At 42.0% G+C, this 23,092-nt stretch overlaps 3 protein-coding genes and 1 pseudogene across 6 annotated transcripts; 2 read left to right on the top strand and 2 right to left on the bottom strand.

Moving 5' to 3' along the window:
- Positions 1 to 267: 267 nt before the first annotated feature.
- On the top strand, positions 268 to 4,543 carry LOC147800232 (retinol-binding protein 1-like). The gene has a single exon (XM_087140078.1). It carries the CDS (start codon positions 2,986 to 2,988, stop codon positions 3,283 to 3,285), a length of 300 nt encoding a protein of 99 aa, XP_086996204.1. The 5' UTR covers positions 268 to 2,985; the 3' UTR covers positions 3,286 to 4,543.
- Positions 4,544 to 7,485: 2,942 nt separating this feature from the next.
- On the top strand, positions 7,486 to 9,474 carry LOC110977625 (fatty acid-binding protein homolog 7-like). The gene has a single exon (XM_022231916.2). It carries the CDS (start codon positions 7,618 to 7,620, stop codon positions 8,425 to 8,427), a length of 810 nt encoding a protein of 269 aa, XP_022087608.2. The 5' UTR covers positions 7,486 to 7,617; the 3' UTR covers positions 8,428 to 9,474.
- Positions 9,475 to 10,835: 1,361 nt separating this feature from the next.
- Positions 10,836 to 14,166, bottom strand: LOC147800231 (fatty acid-binding protein-like; annotated as a pseudogene).
- A 145-nt stretch (positions 14,167 to 14,311) lies between these two features.
- Positions 14,312 to 18,105, bottom strand: LOC110977622 (uncharacterized). 4 transcript variants are annotated; one of them, XM_022231910.2, is made up of 2 exons: positions 17,645 to 18,105; positions 14,312 to 15,597 (listed from the first exon to the last, which is right to left on the bottom strand). In XM_022231910.2, the coding sequence occupies exon 2, from the start codon at positions 15,518 to 15,520 to the stop codon at positions 15,104 to 15,106; it is 417 nt and encodes a 138-aa protein (XP_022087602.1). In that variant the 5' UTR covers positions 15,521 to 15,597; positions 17,645 to 18,105; the 3' UTR covers positions 14,312 to 15,103. The 4 variants fall into 4 exon arrangements, with proteins under 4 accessions (XP_022087602.1, XP_022087600.1, XP_022087601.1 ...); XM_022231908.2 differs by having other exon boundaries at positions 17,747 to 18,103; XM_022231909.2 differs by lacking the exon at positions 17,645 to 18,105 and adding an exon at positions 17,086 to 17,488.
- Between the last annotated feature and the right edge of the window lie 4,987 nt (positions 18,106 to 23,092).

Genomic DNA, 23,092 nt, shown 5'->3' with positions numbered 1-23,092 from the left:
AGATACCGCCTCATTTGGCCTTTTTAAAGAATAAGTGCTGGTCTGTATTTGTCAATAGTTCCGATTTTACGCCCGAGTGCTTTAACAATGCATCTCAAGATAATCCCGGTGACGTGTATAATAATAGTTGGCCGGGTCAAGGCCGTAATTCTGTTTACAGACTTCGCGGAAGTTCTCAGATACACCCGCTAGTAGTAACACGTCCGTTTGTACATATAGGTCGTGGTAGTCGCCCAGGGTTTTACAGTTAAACGTGTGCCATACCGTTTGTGCACGAGCGTGTTCTTTCTCGGTCGCTGTGGACTGCTTCAGAGAACTATAAAAGACATCTCTTCGCGGTAAGCTCGTCTCTTGGAATCGATCAAAGGAGTCGATATACTCGTAAGGGTAGATGCCTTTTTCCAATAATTTTTCCGTGTTTTCTGGGAATCTTTCCCGAAGTAAGTTAAAATCATCGGGTGAACAATTCTTAACCAGTCGATCTAGCGAAACGGCCATGAAATGAAAGGAGTCTAGGAACCTAAGTTGGCAAAATGAAAACGAAATGAAGTTCTCGGTATTTTTAGCAATGACGCTAATTTTACCGCCGTTAAACGCCTGAGCGCCCTGCATAATTAGGTGCGAGTCATATTACTCTAAATTATGCAAAATCACTGGAACAGGCGTTTGATTTGGGGCGACTCTTAATTTTGAATTACAACTGGCATGCGCTGGGCCTCGGTACTTCCCCGTCACGTGACAGTGGTCTCTGACCTTACGGAATTTATTGATTGGCTTTGCGCAGGTCATACAAATGTAATCCCTGAAACCATTGGATTCATTGACTGAACTAAAGGCAGCTTTTTCGTCCTTTGTTTTTGGCTCGTTTGGAATCGGGCACTGGCATTGAGATTCTTCTGTCTTGCCGATAAGCTTTTCACAGATCCAGCATCTGTGGCAATTAGATTTTTTGTAATTTGTTAGACCAAATAATCGGTTTAGGATTTGCAAATGTTTCATTGATATTGTCGACTTCTCTGGAAAGCGACTGCACAAATTGAAGTGCCGCATCTTAGCCTCTGTAAGTCTCACGGCCAGTTCCAATTTCGTCACATCTTACAACCGCGTGAGAATACCCACAAAGTTTATTGACCTGAGTCTTGACAGTGTTTAATTCTTTTGGCGGTAGGTTTTCTAAAACAGACTCGAAATCTGCGTAGATTATAAAAGGTCCATCTGGCTTGTTTTTATAATTTTCAAACTTGAGAATATTTTTGCCTTTGGCAGGCATTTCGACCTTACACGCCGCTGCGTCAATTCCTTGGCAATCTTCTTGATGCCTGCTGAGGCTTTCTTCAGTTATAAAATGTGACAGGCAATTTAAACACCAGTATAATTTACTGGTGTTTTTTGTAACACCGCACATTAACCTAGAAAAGTGTTTAATCCAGCAATAATGGCTCGTTTCGCCTTTGGTAAAATGAAGTAAATTAATGGGCTCTTCTGCGCGCTTAGTCTTGTAAATCACGTAAGTGCCTTCTTTCTCGGTATAGCCAAATACATTAGGCCTAATGGCTAAATTATTTTGTGATTCGATTCGTGAAATTTGTGGAATTAGCGTGGGAAAATTTATATTTTTGAAATTTAGGCCATCTTCTTTAGTGTAAGTCGAGGTGCGCTCGTTTTTTTTTTTTTTTTTTTTTTTGATTTTGGATTTGTTTCTAACTGATGCTTGACAATGTCTGAATATAATTTTAAAGCAGATCCTAACGCCGAACGGATGCACTCTTGATCTTCTTTATTTTGGACATTGATAATTGCTGTTTTACCCGCCAAATATTTCGGGAATGGAATACAAGTCGCGCCTACCGGATTATATTCCACCACGTTGATATAAAAGGCGTGCACTTTATCAAATACCAAGCCCGAACCTCTTTGTTCGTGAGCTTCAATATCTTCTTTATGTTGCGCGATTTGCTGATACAACGATTCTTTAATTTCCTTTTTAGAAAAGATCACGTTATTTTGTCTCGTAAATGTGAAAACGCCGAGTTTAGTCTCTGCTCCCGGTTTTTCCATCTTGAACTATATCTGAATGGCCGTTTGTAATTTATATGAGCCGATTTCCTTAAACTAGGCAAGTGCTTTGTCTTCGATATACTTTCTGTAAAAATAAAAAAGTGGATCAAATCGTCTGCATAGAAATTAGGTATTAGTTCCCTATTTCTGTAATTGTCTCTGAAGCGCCTAATTCTTTGGATGTCCACTTCAATCGCTTGCAGCTTAATGTACGCCTTTTTCGCGGTAATCAAGTCGGCTCGCAAAATTTTCCCTTATGCGCCAGTGGCCGTGAATTCTATGCTATTGTCTTGTGCTATTTTTAAAAATATGACTGGCGAGTGAGATTTGTAAATTGTCGTTGGCTCTCTTGAATCGCTTTCCGGCGAGTGTGACTTTTTTTAGCCGGCGCCAGTAACGGAATGTCATATCGTTTAACAAAAACTGCCAGGAACGATTTTTTCAAACGCTTAAAGTCCGATAAAACAGGTCCGCGTTGTGATTTGGTTTCTGTATTCAAAGTCCCACTTTTGTGTGTTCGGGGTTCCGCGAGTGCTGGGTTGGGAAGTCGGATCACGGGGAGTGGGGGGAAGTCCCGCGCTGATCTGGGAAGTGGGAAAGAGGGGCTGCTCTAGTAAATACCGGTCTCTACTACTTAGTGGCTGATTTTCCCTGAGCACAAAATATAGCCAGAGAACTAGGGATAGTCGGCCAGCACTTAACGAAGATCATCGCCTCGAACCTACCCTTAAAATAATGGAGAGTCTTGCCATTTGACAAAACTAGTTTTTATTGTTATTTGACATAGTCGTGGCCTTTTTTAAAATAGGATTTTGCCATGTACAGGCCACTGTAAATATCATCTTGGACATTGAGTCTCCACCCATGTGGTCGTATCGGCAATCTCTATAAAGGAAACACGTGCGGGAAATAAACACGGCTGGCGAAATGACAGCTCTACCCGTGGATTCAAACGGTAAATGGCAACTGGACGGGAACGAGAATTTTGACGAGTTCCTGAAAGCAGCGGCCTTCAGGCTGATAAAACGGAAGTTGATCAACTCCGTGATCACTATTATCAAGATTCAGCAAGACAGCGATAAGTTTACCATCTCGACCAAAACCCCTGTTGATCTGAGAGTGACTACCTTCAAACTGGGCACGGAGTACTCAGAGAATAACCCGATGTTTGGGGACAAGGAGCAGCGTTTGTTGGCCTTGTGGTGGGGCGCTAGGCTGGTTCAGTAGGTAGTGAACAACGATGCCTCAGATGACATTCCCAGAAGCTCCGCTGTATGGCCGTTGACGGTGGTAGTTAGTACAACTCTGGTATAATTATGGTGAGTTCCATTCAGCCGTCATCCAAAATTTCTCCCGGAAAAAATTCAGCACGAGAAAAATGTGTCATATTCCACAAGGTCGAGAAACAACATTTTTGCAATGATTAATGTTATAATGGGAAATGATTTGGTTACTAATTTGGTACCTTATGATACAAAATAATATGCAATTAAGGTTACTTTTCGTTGTGTACAGTGGAACCATGGTCCTTTCGTGTTGTATCCTATTCGCTTCTTAACAGAATGCAAAGATACCGAATGGAATGGGGCTGCAACGCGGATAAATGGAGGCCTGAAAAGGCGTAAATTATACATTGTGGCCCAGTATTTAAAAAGTTCATTTTGAAAGAGGTTAATCAGGCTCAACATAAAACCTGCCTTTGCACTCATTACATTCCCTTTATCTAAATTCCTCAGTCCACCGCGTCAAAGGATCAAATTTAATTGTTGAGATATATGGTAAGGCCGCACAATGTCCAACTCTCGAGAGGGTCAAATGTCAAAGTATAGACAATTTGTAAAGATCACGAGAAATCTTTCCAAGCACGAAAAACGGGTCACCACGAAGCCTTACTACTGAATTTATCTTTCTGTATATTTGATTAACATTATTGCCAACCTTACTGATTTTAAGTGATTTCAATTTGCTTTATGTCTTTGATGTTGGTATTTGGCGAGCTGCGAAGCAAATGCGAGTCTATGTAATACCGATTTCCGTCTTCTGTCCGTCCTCCTCAAATGTTAATGTTTAGGTAAATAGGTGCTAAAATATGCCATTAAGCGCTTCTTTACTTCCTCTTGGAATTCTATCAGTATTTAAATAGTCTCACATGGCATTGATGCTCAGAAACGTATTAATTTAATGAAAAGAGCAGGCCTATGAAGTTAAAATGTTAACGTTTTGAGTTGTACTGTGTACACGTACTTTACCCAGCCCATAATGTATATGTACACGTACAGTATGTGGGAAAAATATAAGGGATGGGGAAGGACTCCAAGTGACAGATTAGGATGTTTGTTGGGGGGGGTACCTGTAGGAGGAGGATCATGGGGACAAGGTACATACATAATGTAGAAAGTGGATAAAATGCTGGATAAGGTTGGCATAATGGTTGGGCTGGATTAGTGGGATGATGGGACAACCAGAGTAAGAAGTGAAGGGAAGGATGGGCAGGGTGTGGAGTAGGAGATGGATAGGATGATGGGGAGGAGGTTGAGTAGGAGATGGATAGGATGATGGGGAGGGGGTGGAGTAGGAGATGGAAAGGATGATGGGGAGGGGTGGAGTAGGAGATGGATAGGATGATGGGGAGGGGATGGAGTAGGAGATGGATAGGATGATGGGGAGGGGGTGGAGTAGGAGATGGAAAGGATGATGGGGAGGGGATGGAGTAGGAGATGGAAAGGATGATGGGGAGGGATGGAGTAGGAGATGGAAAGGATGATGGGGAGGGGATGGAGTAGGAGATGGAAAGGATGATGGGGAGGGGTGGAGTAGGAGAGGGATGGAATGATGGAATGGGGTGGAGTAGGAGATGGATGGAATGATGGGATGGGGTGGAGTAGGAGAGGGATGGAATGATGGGATGGGGTGGAGGAGGAGATGGATAGGATGATGGGGAGGGATGGAGTAGGAGATGGATAGGATGATGGGGAGGGATGGAGTAGGAGATGGGTAGGATGATGGGATGGGGTGGAGTAGGAGATGGATAGGATGATGGGGAGGGATGGAGTAGGAGATGGATAGGATGATGGGGAGGGGGTGGAGTAGGAGATGGATAGGATGATGGGGAGGGGGGAGTAGGAGATGGATAGGATGATGGGGAGGCGTGGAGTAGGAGATGGATAGGATGATGGGGAGGGGCGTAGTAGGAGATGGATAGGATGATGGGGAGGGGGCGGAGTAGGAGATGGATAGGGTGATGGGGAGGGGGCGGAGTAGGAGATGGATAGGATTATGGGAGGGGGGCAGAGTAGGAGATGGATAGGATGATGGGGAGGGGGCGGAGTAGGAGATAGATACCTTGATGCGGACGGGGCGGAGTAGGAGATGGATAGGATGATGGGGAGGGTGTAGAGTAATAGATGGATAGGATGATGGAGGGTGGAGGAGAATATGGATGGAAAGATAAGGTGGATGTAGGTTTAGAGATAGATGGGACTAGGGTGGAGTCAAAGTAGACATTTCAGATATGGGATGATGGGGGTAGAATTGTAGAGGATAGGATGATAGGGTTGGATGCAAAGTACAAAACTATACTTTAGAGGATTTTTAATAATTATGCACCATCCATCAAACTCACAAATGCACTGCTTATCCAGGCATCCAGGTCTAGTCTGACTTTACTGGACGCACATTCTTTAGGCATTCCTCTCTCCTGTAAAGAACTACGAAGCCTTTGTAAGCATATCTCCCTCGTTGGTGGTCTTTGTTGATTTACTTTTAAACGACAGGCCCTTTCAACATACAGTCTGCACGCAGCACTAACTAGGTCTTTTCTCTTAGAGTATAATGAATTTTTTTGCTAAGGTCGATGAAATATCTTGTACACTTGTATTGTAGTCGAATGTCAACCAATCGTGTAAAAAGTTTTGATGAAGCTTGGTTATATAGTATTTTCTTGTTTAATTTAGTAACCTTATTTGTATAAGTTGGATGTCTCTTAACATAAGCTGTTCAAATTGATAACAAGCAGCGAGCCATGGCGGCTTTGCCGTTCTAGGTTTTTTCTAGATCACTGTTGGTAGAGTCTTGGCTGAGGCATTTTGATACCAATAACTGCTAGGAAGGGTTTATGTTTGGTGATTAATAATAGATGTTTGGACAACTCCATCTGGACATAATGCCACCAAGATACGCTTACAATATCAAATTCAGTATTCTGTTGACTCCTCTGGAAATGGCATTAAGACTGGTTTCCACATGGGTGTAATGAATGTCAACAGCCTTTCCATATGGCTAAGGCAATGACCACTGATGCGCTCTGCATCTCTTTCACAGAGTTGTAATGACTCGAGTCAATGACTCGACTCGAGTCTGAGTCGAGTCGCATTTTTGGGTGACTCGACTCGAGTCTCTGCTGTAAAATGACTCAAGTCACAAAAATCAGTGACTCGTTACAACTCTGGTACACATGTACATCCACCAGCACATGTTTGCATGGATACACGGTTTGAACATTGTGGCTTTTTTCACACTTAGCAAATGTTGTGCTATGCTCCTCATTAATAAATTCAAAACAGCAAACACATTTCTGTCTCTTGATGTTTATTTATTATGTGTCCAAATGTTTGTGACTCGAATTGACTCGGGCAAAATAAAAGACTCGACTCGACCCGAGTCTCTGCTGTAAAATGACCTGACTCGACTTGAGTCACAAAAATCAGTGACTCGTTACAACTCTGGTCTTTCATCAATATTGAAACTAGGTTATACCTGAACGAGTAACCTGTTGACTCGAGTCACAAAAATCAGTGACTCGTTACAACTCTGGTCTTTCATTAATATTGAAACTAGGTTATACCTGAACGAGTAACCTGTTGACTCGAGTCACAAAAATCAGTGACTCGTTACAACTCTGGTCTGGTAAAGCCTCTTTATATTTTAACAATGAAGAAGGAAAGTGTGCATTTTGAGGTAAAAGTTGTTACAAACCAAGGGTCAATTGCAACTTCCTGCAAACTTCAGGCGCTCCGAAAATGCCACCTAATGTCTGTAGGAAAACTTATTGATTTCCACATTTATCCACTTCTAAATAGCACCCTCCTACTCTGTTCTATTCTTCAAATAAGCCATTGAATGGAGTTTAGAAATCCCATGATGCATTGTACAATGGTGCATAAGTATGTAACTGGTGTAAATGTAGACGACATTCAGGTCTTCGTACAGAGCAGACTGTATAACCGAATCGGCCATCTACGTTTTTCTTCATATAGTCAAACTCTCATTCACCAAAACTGTAATTCAGTGACGTTTTTCATCACACGCGTAAAGTGGCAGTGCCTTGAACTTTCCATACAGTATACCCAATACCATGACTGTCGTGCCTGACGTCACACAGGGGCCTGCGACGGGCCACTATCGTGTGAGTGTTTTTTGGCAACAAGTATTTTGTATTAGACGTGAACTTTGTGCCATCAGCCAGACGATCAAGGAACAGGAAATACAGGTTTATGGTACACAGATAAAGAACACACACGCCCACGGGAAAAAGATTGGCTTTTCGTCTTAGTTTTCATAATGGCGGAAGCTGCAGCAGCAGAACAGACCGCGGTGGCAGCTGAAGTGCCCCAAACAGAATCTCCTGTCGTAGAAACACCTGCAGTAGAAGATCTTGCTGCAGAGACACCTGCAACAGAGACACCTGCAGCAGAGACACCTGCAGCAGAGACACCTGCAGCAGAGACACCTGCAGCAGAGACACCTCCAGCAGAGACACCTGCAGCAGAGACACCTACAGCAGAGACACCTCCAGCAGAGACACCTGCAGCAGAGACACCTGCAGCAGAGACACCTCCAGCAGAGACACCTGCAGCAGAGACACCTACAGCAGAGACACCTCCAGCAGAGACACCTGCAGCAGAGACACCTGCTGCAGGAACCTCAGTAGCAGAATGCGACACAGCTGCCGAGGCAGCCCCGGGGAATCTGAACGGCCGGTGGCGACTAGTCAGAAGCGAGCAGTTTGACGAGTTCATGAAGGCCTCGGGGGTCGGTTTTGTGATGCGCAAACTGATCAACTCCCTCGGGTTGACGATCGAGATTGAGCAGGACGGGGACGAGTTCACATTCACGTCCAAGACATCGCTGCGCCAGAGGGTCACCACGTTCAAGCTGGGGGCGGAGTACCCAGAGACCAATCCGATGTGGGGGGACAAGGAGTTTCGCGTGTTGGCCGAGTGGCAAGGCGCTAAGCTGGTGCAGCGGGTTGTTCGCGGCCCAGGTGATGACATACCCCGGAGCTTCGAGCGAGAGATCGTAAACGGGGAATTGGTCATCACGTTTCGCCGAGGGGAAGCCGTGGCCAGGCGTTATTTCAAGAAGATATAGACACCAACCTTCTCTAAAAATGATTGTATTTGTATCGAGACTATAATCGACAAATATAATTATTGCTGGAAAACGAGTGTTCGAGAAATATGTGGAATCACAAAAGGCCAGCGACGTTTTGGAAAAGATCCATCAAAACCATTGCTCGAGAAGCCACTAAAAATATGAACAAGCAATGAAATAAAAAGGAGAAAAATATACATCGCCAGATGTAAACTGATAAAGTACCGCAGAGTTAATATTTCCGAAATGTTGTGCAGAGAGGAACGCTTTCTTGTTTTGTTTTGTTTTGTTTGTCTGTTTTAGGATAACATATTTTTTAATTACTATCTAAATCTTCACATTGTATTCCACATATCCTGCTCGCTAAATGGCAAAGTTTGTATATTTGAATTTTTTATAGGTTATTGAGCTGAGAAAGGTGTATGCTTCAGATTGTCATAATGATACTAACATGGAAGTTTAAGACTGTATAAAAACACTTGAAAACTAAAATCAAATTTAAAGCACATAATTTGATTTAGTTTTGAATTCTTAAAATAAGTAAATGAAGAAGGAAAGCTTCAACCTTGTTTAGAAATGAAGGAAACAATAATACATAAAGTTTACTTTCTCTGAGTATTGGAAATAATTCATTAAGTATTTGTATAAATATGGTGTGATAGTGGCTGATCTTTACGTATATAAAAGGTTCTTCAAGCTGAGCAATGTGTTCCTGTTTTATGTAAGGCATCAATCCACATGTATTGGAAATAATTGACGAGATATCCGCTAACAATTTATCTCAGCAATGTTGGGGAACAAGGGCTTTTAGCAAAATATCGTATCCCTCACAGTCGTGTGGGGTGTGTAAAGAAATCACAAAAGTATTTTCATTGACACATTGTTGGAAAGTGTTACGGGAAATGCGACTGACGATTCGTTGATAGGGGTAGCATTTAATGCATTTCTGCTGCAGTAACCTTATGCGGATCATTCGTCACTGTGTTATGAAATGATTTCTACGTCAATGCATCTCTAGAAATACATTATGTGACCTGAATACTATCAGGCCTATCATGGTCTAAATGCTTTAAGTTTGTTGAACTTTGGAGCTTGTGAGTCTTTTCAATGAGGGCGCTTTGCGCCACTATTGAGCAAAGCTGTATTATAAACAGCTCTGCTATTGAATGTTATACCTCGGTCTTTCTGAATCCCCATTGTGACAAATTCTATCGAAATATGTTAACTGTGCGAACCTATTTAAGAATGGTTAGCTGAAGTTTCTTGCGAAGCGTGTGTGTATGCGACGATCCAGCTAATGGAGTTTGGTCCTGTAAGTCAAAACATACCAGACGAAAAGAAACCTGCAATGCAAGTTGACCCCTGATGGCGCGCTTCTGCAACCCTTGGATAGGAAAAATAACCTGCAAGGATTTTAGAATTTGGAACATTTTTCGATCAGTTACTTCATAAAAAATCCAACTCGGAAAAGGGGCTTTGTAAAATATTTTCTAGTATATCAATTTATAGAAACTGAAAAATCACTTGACCTAAAAGAGAAATATCCTGCCAAAAATTGACCCATCACTTCCGAAAATCTAAAGTACATGAAGAACAGTGCAATGAGGCAGTCTCGTACACCAATGAATATTTGCGGTTTGAAATATTATGGCAGTCCGTCGGTAAAAGCCGAAATAAAAACTGATCAAACTAATTTACGCAGTCATATAATTTATAAGTAATAAACTGAAAGCAATATTACATTTCAATTACGAAAGATTGCAAGGTTATACAATCTCGTTTTCACGTAAGCACGGGCAGTGAAAACAAACTTGCACAAACATGGAGACCTAGCTACGGTATCGCCGGACGTGAAAGGTCGTTAAAAAAAATCGTTTTTTACCCATCTCCGTGTGACTTTTCCTAAATATTACTTGAGGAAGACAAAGATAAAATTCCGATATGAGTGTTTCCTTTCGTGGTTTAATTAAGTTAGGAATTATTCTTCCGAAAATTATCAAACGTCATAGGAGGGCCCAATGTAAAATCCCCATAGGAGGACCGCGCAAGGATTCCGGGAGCTCGCTGAGTGACCTTTTACTTTTAGGCTAGATTGAATAATTTCCTACGCCGCGCTATAGTCATTCCCCACAATCTTCCTTCCTCCCATTTCCCTGCACCAATTAGCGCCACTGCTTAGATAAATTAGACATACCGTTAACGTTCATAGCCAGTTAACGTCGGATCTTCTTACCCGAAAAGCTGCTGGTACGGTTTTTTCCCTGCAAATTCTTCAACCTTGTAATTGCGCTTTGACGCAACAAACCACGGCGCGTTAATATGTCAACCACGGAAATGAAAAAAGAATTCTTGAACAAATGTACATGTCCTCCATAAAACAAATAAGGAAATTTATTTGTGTTTACACGCCATCCAGTGTCAGGTGATTATTACGACCCGCTGTACCATTTTTCTTTAGACCAATCCAAGTTCAAACGACGATCATTTTGTTGCTCACGGGTCGATTTCCCCGGTAACCCGTGTACACAAATATCGCCTGAGTACCAGGGATAGTCAGCCAGTGGTTAAGAAGCGCATAAGGAACATGGTCCAATTATTGTACCAAACGAAAAGCAAGCTTAATTGCAATTTTTTTTATCATAAGGTACCAAATTGCATTTAACCAAATTATTTCCCCATAATAACATTAATCATTGCAAAAATTTTGTTTCTCGACCTTGTGGAATATAAAAAATTTTCCTCGTGCTGGATTTTTCCAGGAGAGATATTTTGGATGACGGCTGAACGACGCTCACCATATTAATTGTGCCAGAGTTGAACTTATTAGCGCCCTCAACGGCTATAGAACAAGGCGACAATCAGTACTGGAATTGTAAGGCTGAATTTGGCCCGTATAAAAAATGTCTGCAGTTCTGCAAACATTCCTAAAGAATAGGTCTATTAAAAGTCAAATAGATTAAAATTGTTTTTACTGCGGAGAACAGCTTTCAATAATACTTGACATCGCAACATTTTTCATGGAAATATAAGAATTTAACGATAGATTGTTGCACAAGCAAGGTTAGGCCTACTTGCGCATGTCCGAAGATCTGTAGTTTCTTGAAGTACTGCTTGGCCGCTACTTCACCTCCACGTATTGTGACGACCAATTACCGTCCACCATTTCCCTATCGAAGCTTCTGGGAATGTCATCCGAGGCATCGTTCTTCACTACCTACTGAACCAGCCTAGCGCCCCACCACAAGGCCAACGAACACTGCTCCTTGTCCCCAAACATCGGGTTATTCTCTGAGTACTCCGTGCCCACTTTGAAGGTAGTCACTCTCAGACCAACAGGGGTTTTTGGTCGAGATGGTAAACTCGTCCCTGTCTTGCTAAATCTTGATAATAGTGGTCACGGTGTAGATCAACTTCCGTTTTATCAGCCCGTTGCTTCTAGGAACTCGTCGAAATTCTCGTTCCTGCCCAGTTGCCATTTACCGTTTGAATCCACGGGTAGAGCTGTCATTTCGCCAGCCATGATCAAACTTAGAAAGTTTATTTCGTGCATTTGTTTCCTTTAAGAGAGACTGCCTATACGACCGCATGGTTGGAGGCTCAAAGTCTGAGGTGTTGTATATTTACAGTGACCTCTATTTGACGAAATTTTAAAAAAAAAAAGCCACGTGACTGTCAATTACCCCTAAAGACTATTATTGTCTATTGGGAAGACTCTCCACCTAGGGCAGGTTTGAGCGAGGATCTTCGTTAACAGAACGTAACGATACATCTACCGAATGGGAGTGGGCTGCACCAGGGATAAATGGAGGCCCGAGAAGCGTAAATGAGACATTATGAGCCAGTATGTAAAAGGTTGAAAAGTTCATTTGAAAGAGGTTAATCAGGCGCGACTTAAAACTTGCCTTTACGCTCATTACATTCACTTTATCTAAAATTCCTTAGTCCACCGCGTCAAAGGATCAAATTTAATTGTTGAGATATACGGCAAGGCCGCACAATGTCCAACTCTCGAGAGGGTCAAATGGTACCCTTTTCAGTATGGACAATTGGTAAAGATCACGATAAATCTTTCCGTGCACGAAAAACGGGTCATCACGAAGTTTTACTGCCGAATTGATCTTTCTGCCAACTTTACTGATTTGAAGAGATTTCATTTTGTTCCAATGCAATTTTTGTGTCTTTTTTTTTATATTTCCAACGCTTACAACCATCCGTTTTCATGGGCAATACGTTTCTCAAAACATCCATAAAGGCTTCAACGCCTGAAATGTGCAACGGATAATATTCACGAGGGCCCCAAGTGAGGTCCAGGGGGATCCAAAAGGACATTCGAGTTTTATATTTGCTTCATCAGGTGCAAGTTAAATTTAATGACATTTTACGCGATACGAGAAGGAAGAATATTTAAAAACATGTTTATTTTGTCATACTGAGGGGTAAGGGCTTTCTTGGGGCCTCACCAACGGTAAGAACCAACCTATATGCCACCTAAAGAGGCTGTATCTGGTTAACATTTTTAAATCTAAAATATTTCTCTAAGTATCTGTACGGCTCATACATAGTAAATCTCTTTAGCTTGGTACGCTTGTGTTTCTGTTGGAAATTACTGCGCAGACCAGGCCTGCCTTTAATGGTCGGATACCGTAAGAATTGACTGGTGGCTGTAGATTTGCAAGAACAGGTTCTTTCATCAACATTAAATTATGTTTATCACCGTAGATTTTATGGACCGATTCATTTGAATTTCGTTATATGAAACTGATCAATTATTGCCTGAGATGTTGAGACAGGTGCAAGGCACAACACTCGAGGGTGCTCCTCTTTTCCACTTGCATAGACAAAATCTGACGAGACGTCCTAAATGCTGTGGCACCGCACTCAATCTTCACGCACGCATACAAGTGTGTATTTGCCTGCAACTGGGGACCCCCTATTGTTCCTCTTTTGTTTGTACTTAAACTTTTTTAGAAGACCACCCATATGTTTTGTACACAGTTGTCAGGGACCCTCTGTCAATCAGGGACCTTATTGTCCTCTATTGTTCAGGGTCCCCAATTGAATGCAGAAACAAACTCGAGCATCTCGTAAATCACGACACCCTATTGGTCAAAGAGTCATGCGAATGTACTCAAAACTTCTTACTCTAGTGGCCAAATTAATTTATACGTGTGAAAAAGTGGTGAGTCGGAATTCCATGAGGAGTGAAAAATAATTTCCGCGCCCGTTTTATCGAAAAAATTGACATTTGCATCCATTTTCATTTCGTGTTTGAAGCTACTTCTCACGAACGTTAAAAAATAACAAACAAGGGAGCTTCTACTCAAAATAGCAACAGACACCGCCTTGTGCAAACGTCCGACTCTGCCAACACAACAGGTGAACAATTTTTCCTTGGTGGCCAACAGCACACAACTCAGCACTGTTATATATTATTTCAAAATCAAAAGATCATACTAGAATAAAATTTATAACTTGAATGAGAATAACTCTCACATATCATTCCTTATCGCGCGTAATTAAGGCAAGGTGTAATGAGGACTCTGAAAGTAGTTAATTTAAAAAAATGCCGGAAAGGAAATAGTTGTTTTCGTGCCGCAATGACTTGGCTTCAAGCTCCTGCTCCTGCAAAATGCCACTTGGAAGTGCCACAATCTCGAAGCAAATCTTTCACCCTCACTGAAAAATATACAGCTATTTTCTGCAGACGAGAGTCTCTTGTCATGAAATATGAGTTCGTATACCTGATGGCCATGGTTTGACAGCTGGCTCAACTCGCACGCTGCTTGTGTATGAATTAAAACAACAAAATTGGTAAAGATGTCAAAAAGTCTGGGTAAGGTAAATGCAAGTTGAAAATATTTGAGATCCTGGTTCAAGTAAATTTGTTCACTATTGCATTTAATAAAATTTCACACAAAGGAGTTGTGCGTTTTGAAAAGATCTTCAGAAATTTTATCCCCAAATGCAATCTTTCTGGAAGGCTGTATGATAGATCAGACCTTAGCTCCATAGAATCCCCGTCATTTCAAGACCCCCCCCCCGGCAATATCTGCATCAGTTTGCAATTATCTGTGATGCTGAGCTCATCAGTCTGGAACTGTCTGCGATATTTGCATTACAGTTCAGTGCATTCCCCTCCTCTAGTCCACCTGCAGTCCAAGCCGGAGAAGCCATCCTTAAAATACCAGAATATAATCAGAAAAAAAGGAGACCTGTCTTTGATTTCTGCCACGACAGTGGTGGGTTGTTAAAATACAGCATGTTAACTTCCCACTTTCCATTATATGCCCTGTACCCCAACTGAAATACAAAATACCGATGTTTCAGGAGCAGAAAGACGGGGGAACAGGGTTGAAATTTAACGGCATTGCCCTTTGAGTTTCCTTAGAAATAATCAAACCAGAACCGACTTTGACCTTTCTCCACCCTCTTTCATTCCCACCCCTGTCAACGTCATAACTCTCTCTAGTTAGCAGCCTTGCTTCAAGGCGCCACCTGTAGTTTGTTCAATTTTCTAGTGGCTTTACTTCATGGCAGCATTACGGATAGATGGTGTCTGGCGAATTATATAATTCTGTCAAAAATCACAACGGTAGACAATTTGAAATCCTTGCAACAGAACAAAAGTATGCAGGACGGCTGGCTGAACGACCGTTGACAGCTACACGGTCGATCAACATTTCTCGGCCACAGTGGTGACGACAATGTCGTTGATATGCACCACACTAACCAGCTTGCCGTCCACCACCTCCCGGGTCAACATGTTATCGTTGGTGCCGACAATCTTGGTGGTCAGCCGGGGTCCTTCCCAGATGACCACTAAGTCCATCTCCCGGCCCATCACAGTGTCCCTGTGCGGCCTGCCCAGCTCCACGCGCATCCGGTTGGTGCCCCACTCGGAGCTGGACTCGATGGCGTAGATGCCGTCAGCTTCCTTGCTGATTTCGGTCACTCCCCAAGGCTGGTCGGGGACCATGCTCTCGTCGAGACTGAACAACTCTCGCAGTTGCTTAATGCCCTCCGTCTTCACATTTTTCCACCTTCCAAAGATCTCTTCCTCGAGCTGGGCTGTAGATTTCACGGTGGCCATGGCTTGCTAATACTTCGAGCAATCAACTCGGGCCTCGGTTCATCTTGTGCGGCACCCCAATGTATGAACACTCATTACTAAACGCATGACAAAGTGAAAACAAAAAATATGTTATCACACAGCCTTTCATGACAAAGGTGAGTATAGGCGAACGTATGATCATGATAAGTGATGACAAAGATGACCAAAGTGCGGTGTTTCGCACACGACAATTAAACTGCTTCGCAAACATGGAATATTTGAAGTGATAAAGCCTCTGTAGAATGGAAAGGAATGACATTGTAAATAAATAAATAAATAAATCCGTACATAAACAAACAAAAACGACGATGGCGTGGTTTATGTATTAAAAGAGTGCCAGCGAGTGATTTCTTGAAATTCTTGAAACTCGGGAAATTCACGGTGACATTGTTGCAAGTGGCGCGATTGCACCCTCAAACAGATGTTTGTGTGCTCCCGGCAGAGGAGCATCCAAGCTGGCCTTGTGCCGGGTGAGGGGAAAATGACAGTTTTTCTGAAAGTGACAGTCCAACTTTGCTCATCCATAAAAGATCTTCATTAACACCCATCGAGAGATACATGATAGAACATTTTCTAAACTACTGGCACTTCCAATTCATTAAAAAAACTAAGCAAGAAATTGACAACAAATCCCCAGAAGGGGCAGTTTGCTCCCCCCGGTAGATACGCCACTGGACCGGCCTCCTATATCAAAATTTGACATGTACACAGAATATGTGCAGGTCACATTTAATTTGCTTTCAGTGTCCAAAATGTGTCCACCCCTTGGGGGGGGGAATGGTTATTTTCAAAGAAGGGGGGGAAGCCAACATTGATTTGTGGCCTGAAATAACTCCATGTCCACACGTAAGTAGTAACGCATAATAAACACACCACAAAGGGCGTGGCAAAAGCTGCCCCTCACAACTCCCAATTTTCCGGGGGGGGGGCTCGCGGGGTACAGTCCTCCATTCCAAAGCTACTCAACGAGGGCATTTCAGTTACACCACCGATCGCCTCAATGGTTGTTACTGACTAAATTCAAACCTACCTATTTAATGATTTTTTAGTATACGTCTGTAACAGCTCCTGTCAGACGTGTTGTTTTACCGCATGTCACCACAGATAAAATGAAGGGTTCAACACTGGCCAAAATTTTACAACTCGCCTTGAAACTGTCAGTGATAGGGCACGTACAGTACACTGTACGATAACTGGAACGCTGTCTAAATTGTTCATTGCATGAGCTATAAATAAGTGTTCTGTTTACCAAACAAATATACCGCAAAGAATATAGGTCACGGGGTCACCGTTCCCCAATGCACTAAACTGCAGAATGTGGTGAAAATTGTGAACTATAGCCAAGTAAAAACTAAGCCCACTGTGTGGTCCACCCCCGCTTGGATTTCCACGAACACTCGTTTGATCCTTTTTCACGTAGAATTTCGCACCGCAATCTTATGTAGAATTTTGAATAGCTCCAAACCTGATAGGGTGATAGCTATAAAGTAGACACACATTCAGCAAAAAAGTCGATGAAACAGAAAGCATGATTGGAAACTCACCAGAAAGACCTGCTGCCTTTTTAAAGAAGAGTACGTCACAAACATTAATTCTTACAGGTTCTAAAATTGCCCTGCCTGATTATTCCCTTTCACCGAGTTCTGACACAAAGTCACAAAAGCCTGTATACCCCTGCCAGTGTTATCGTTTAGCAAAGATGGGCCTTTGACCCCGTACACAAATTTTCCTGGAACAAACAACATGATAAAAGCTCGACTTAGTGTCGTAGGCGGAAACACAATAACCTCGTGAGCTGTTTGACACATGACCCACATAATGCCGGCAACCTGATCGCCAAATCATGACAGATGACAGGCAAGTTCACTGTGTGGAATATCAAACCACGGTTGTCCCCTTGTTACATTCCTGCATTTTTTCGGGACCGTTCCAGTAAAATCGGTGAATATAAACCTTTCTCTCGATCATCTCACATTCCACTCAGTTTCCTTTTTGTCAAGCGCAATGATAGACTGCAGAGGAACATGGAGGAAGGAATAGACTATGAAAAGACAACACTTGCACTACAGAAAATGAATGATTTAGTTCATCCATCCAACTTACGGCAACAGAGATCACATCTGACATTACTTAATATTCAGGCTCTAAGACCGTTGTTAAATGCGACTTCTGACTTAAAAACTACTGAGCCTCTGAGCTGAATACCTTGTCGGTCGACACCACCTCAGAAGCACACGGTCACCGTAAGAAGCCTATACGTCAGTGTACATGTACAGGTACGTGTACATGTATTCTGTAGATCAGTTATCGTGTAGGCAGGTGGTGCACTAACGGACCCGTGTATTGAGCAACTTCACACAGAGTTCTCAGGCAGGTTTCAACTATAAACCACACCTGTTTCAAAATGAACTTATAAAATTGTCAAGGTTACTGCAGCTGTTCTGCTCAGTGTCACTGTCCAAGGATGTGATGAGGGCAACTGCATTCAGGTCAAACCGCCCACGATCGATGCCAACGCCGCTAAGTTGCTATGCAGGCTAGGCTAGAGGGCTCCGTCAGCCAGCTGCAGACGTGCAAACAGTTTACACACATGGTTCATTCGGTTACCCGGCCAGTTAAATACAGCGCCATCTATGGACTAATAGAGCCCAAAAGTTGACCCCCGATGGCCTGCATCCGTATTCCTTGGATAGGAAAAATAAAGTGGAACAATTTTAGAATTTGTAATTTTTTCCTTTCGTTTTCTTCTAAAAAAATCACCTCCGAAAAAGGCCTTTGTGAAATACTTGCTAGCATATTAATTTGTAGAAATTAATACACCGTCTCACTGACCTCTTCAATGACTTCTCACTTACGTAAATCTAATATATATGAAGATCAATTCAATTGGTGGTTTCATACGCAGATCAACAGTTACGAAATATTTTATGGTAGTCTTTTGGTAAAAGCTAAAATAAACAGATATCTAAGCATATAAGATATATATATATCTAAGCAAATAAACATATATTTAAGCATTTCACAATTTATAAGGAAATAAACCTAAGGAATAATCTGCGTTCTAAATCTAACTTAATTAACCCTTTCAGTGACACTGCAAATCTTTTTAGTGACAAGAACTGCATCAAGTCAGCTACACTGAATGTAGAATTCATTAACGGTGGGTAGGTAAATATCTTTGCAACGTCGATCAGTCTTGTTTCGGCCCAAGCACATGAAGCCTGCATGTGAAAATTAACAAACGTGTATGAACAAGAAGACCTACAATCCTGGCCGAAGTTGTTAGGACACCTGTAAATAGCCACATTCTTCCCAGGTTGCACAGACCAAAACCAATGAGACACAACATTGACCAGATATTCTACACAGAATGTTGTTCTGTAAAGACTGGCATTAAGTCAATTCAATAGTGCGTCACGTAGCAAAAATATACACACACAATGATCTTAAACATCAGGCGTTCTCCCTGACAGCTTCTCCTTGGTAAATTGAATACGCGCGCATCAATATGGGAAAGTCGCAGACTACGTCTGGACACGTCTACATGTCTGAAGTCTTTCATAGTATTATATGAATGACAGGCCATTTTCCCTCTTTGAGGGGAGGGTTCTTCACTAGCATAAAATGACAGCGGAAGGTTGAACCAGGAACCAAACCGTTCTGCTAAATAACATGTTATGTTGTGGGATGGATCTGATCTGTGTTTAATTTCTTCAGATCCATTTACCTGTGAAGAGAGCCCCTTTGCAGCAAATGCCTTCTCTAAAAGTGAGCACTGTTCCTGTCATTTTATAATTCATTTTTAGTTGTGTGAAATGTTGATGTGAATACACTAGTGCGCTTCTTCTTCTTAATACTTGCTTTTTCTCATCAGTAACCTTTTTGTACATTCCAATGTTACATTGGGGCTTTCTTTCCGGGATAGCGTCACTGTTGCGCTCATGAATATGGGCATATTCGTCAGCATGAAAACAAACAAAGCAATAAAACACCCTTTGAAAATTGTGAAACAACAGTTGAAAGTAAAGGTAACTGAGACAAGGTGCATTTTGAAGGTCTACATGAACAGAAAGTGATTGTAGTTATCATTTGAAAAAGGTTGCAAATTTAGATCGTCAAAATGTAACTTGGATAAAGATGCTAGATGGGTTGTCAATGAATATTGAAATTTTGTTTAAAAATCGCATGATCACCTCATCATTTATGTCATTTCACATATGTCGGTCTGAATACAAGCCAGTGTTGGAGCAAAGGTTTTGATTTTCAAGGCCGAGACTTTGACCCCTTCCGCAATTCTTAAGACCTAGGCCAAGGCCTCAAGTTAAGGCCTTGCAGTGTAAAGTAATACATCTATACAACATGTCATTTTATAACGAATCATTACTCAAGTATCGTCGAATTGGCAGATATTTTCAATGCCAGCTTACTCGTCATTTTATTACACAGATATAAAGTCCTGCGACAGGTGACAAGTAGACAATGAGTTCTGCGTGACGTGTTCAAGATAAGATCACGGCGTGGAGAGTTAGGTCATTCTAATTTGCATAACCTCAGTTTCCAAGCGCAGTATACTAAGAGACGTGATCTACTAGTCCTCACCATCAGATGATGCTCTTCAATCCTGGCCAAACTTGTTGGGGCACTTATCCACAGACATTCACAGTTACCCTCCCCAGGTCCCCCAATTCCTCGGTCATTATTGTCACCTCAAGCTGCCTGCAGGCCGCGCATTGAGACCTAACATTGAGAGGGTGCCCAACGAGATTTGGCCATGATTGTAGGAACGGTAGTGCCAGAAGTGAAAGGCCGAAATGAAAGCAGACCTTTCTGCTATCTCTCCCTAACAAAAACAGTTACTGGAAACACGGCTGCCGTGCACAACCTCTATGCCGTCGAGAAACAGCAATACGTACAAAAGCAAATGGTCATATATTCCAACTTCCTCTCCATTTTCAAGTAGTTGGCTGTTCAATGTAGGAAATTAGACTTCGGCAGCTCCATCTGCATTTGATTCGGATAGGCTACAAATTGTTGGCTCTGTAAGTTAAAAACTATTCATGGAGAGTAACTGGCCCTGTGACATTGAAGTGTGAAAATTTCTTATATAAAAATTCAGTCTTCCTCGTTAACTTCATCAGCTCCACACTTTCAATAATGTTAGTCAGTGTTTCTGTATAAAACACTGTAGACACTAATATCATTGTGACGGTGTCTTTTCTTCAAATTTTTGGCCACACACGTAATTTCTCGTCAAATCCGCAAGTTGCATTAGCAAGCACATAACAATGATTATTACAAAGATCAGAATTAGAACAGGAAAAGTTAAAACGAAAACGACAAGCGATGTGGCTGACGTTTATGTTATTTATTTCCTGGAGACAAGGCTGATAGTTGATCGCGACGCTCTTTCTAATTACATTTGATTAAAAAACACACCTTTTCTTGAACAACTCCTTCTTAATGAAAACCCTAAGTTAGAAAGAATGCATGAAAAAGAACCGATAGCGTGTACTATGCAAGCACGGGGGACGAAATGAAAGAAAATAGTAAACGCGCCCTCTATGAACACCATGGCGCAGTAAAGGGCGACAGCAAACGACGCGTCGCGTCTCGTCGTACGTCGTGTCGTGCTTCAGGCGACGTAATATACGTGACGCGTAACACCACAAAAAATACGACGAGACGCGCGACGTGACAGGCGACGGCACGACGCGACGCGTCATGTGTGTACGAACGTAATGGCAAGAAGGCGACGGTGTGACGCGACGGCACGACGCAAGGGAGCCGCCGTGCCAACACGTCGTGTATTTGAGTCGCCTTGGAAAAGGCTAGAGAGAGGTAGAAATGTGTGTCGTAAAAACTTTTTGGATCGCCGATGGAGATCCAGATACATGTGAAACACACAGGCCCTAGGAATCGGATTCAAAAAAAAAACAAAAAACAAAAAAAAACGTTTGTTTCTTCTGCAACAAAGACGAATGGGTACAACGCCAAGCCGTATAATAAATGCTGCACTCAGTATGTTAGGATCACACCAGCATCAACCAAGTGTAGCATTGGACGCTGAAGTTAATTTGACACGTGATATGGGAGTTGGAAAGGCAAAGCGTCGTCTATTATCTGAGGTGTGGGCTGGTATACGCCCGCTCTGATTGGGCCAATTGATCGCACGCGTGTATGGGCTACACCACATGACCCAAGGCTGAATAAAACACTGGCCTATTAGGGCAAACTACGGTAGAACACCCTACCGAAAAAGGCAGGAGGAACTCAAAAACTGAATTCCCAAGGCACATTGACTTTTGGAAATCAACATGGAATTGTAAAAGGTCAACTATTGAGCCACTCGTGGTGGTTCATAGTGCATAGGCGTCAATCGGTGTGGAGACTTCAGTTGATTCATATTTCAGATTATTGTTTTAAAAATGAAATAAATCTCGCAAAATATTAATGCTAAAAAGAGAAGTTAAAGTGGTCAGAAATTGCCTCAGGTTACACTACAAAGCATAGAATGACTAGACCTGCACCGAATTCGTAGATTTTAAAACTGTGATCAGTGACTAGTTACTCATTTTCTTCTCAAATATCTCAAAACAAACCAATTAGATGAGATACTGAGCAACACTTTTCATGTCTACTCTATTTCGAAATATTTAAAAAGGTTATGTCTTGTTCATTATCCGTATTTCCGAGGTATCGCTGGGAATTTCAATATGTTTCCGATTCTCCCAAATGTTTCTTGGAATTTTCGTCACATACCGACTCTATGTCATTTTTAAAAATCACATCCTGGTATTTTCCACGAAATAATGTCAACAAACCCACGTATCTTGTTTGAATGTATGGGACTGCGAATAGATCTTCACCTTGCACCCTGCCTTTGGTGTAAGGGTTGTCAACTTTTTCTGAGGGCCAAAACATTTTAGGATTTGGTAGCCTTTATGGCCTTTCGGGCTCATGTTGAAATACAAATTCTCTTCTTTGTTTTTTTTGGGGGGGGACCAGGACCTAATTTTTACCCCATCTCAGCCCCACCGCGAAAAGCAATGGGTTTCTTTCTGTGAACCTGAAAAGAACCTGGTTTAATTCTACAATTTAATATATGCCACTCTATAACTTATCTGAAATTCTCAAACTCCTGATCTCAACTCTGTCTCCAATCAGCCAAATTTCAACCCCCGTTCTCATCTTTATACAAACCGTACCGAGTGCCCTGGGATCTGTTATCCTCATGAATATGACCCCAGCCATCCTGATGTTTTTCTTCATCTTCGCTGCATATTAGATTTTGACGACATACAAGACGGGTAAGGACTGTTTTTCAAATATTTGCATTGGGAGAATTCACACAAATTGTAATGATTTTCTACAATCAGTTTTCTTATTGCTCTTCGTTGCAACCTTGAAAGGAAAATACTTGAGTGAAACTTCGCTTTGTCTTCTAGCCTTTCAGATCTGATAATAAAGCATCGCAAATGTAGAAAGGAAAATAACATATCACATGGAAACCAACATTTTTTCAGTCCAAAATATATTGGTCATATTACTTAC

The sequence above is a fragment of the Acanthaster planci genome, linkage group LG01 (genome assembly GCF_054643075.1).
Source record: "Acanthaster planci isolate LZ-2023a linkage group LG01, COTS_SCS, whole genome shotgun sequence".
Classification (NCBI taxonomy): Eukaryota; Metazoa; Echinodermata; class Asteroidea; order Valvatida; family Acanthasteridae; genus Acanthaster; species Acanthaster planci.
This window is presented reverse-complemented; position numbering and strand designations above follow the sequence as displayed.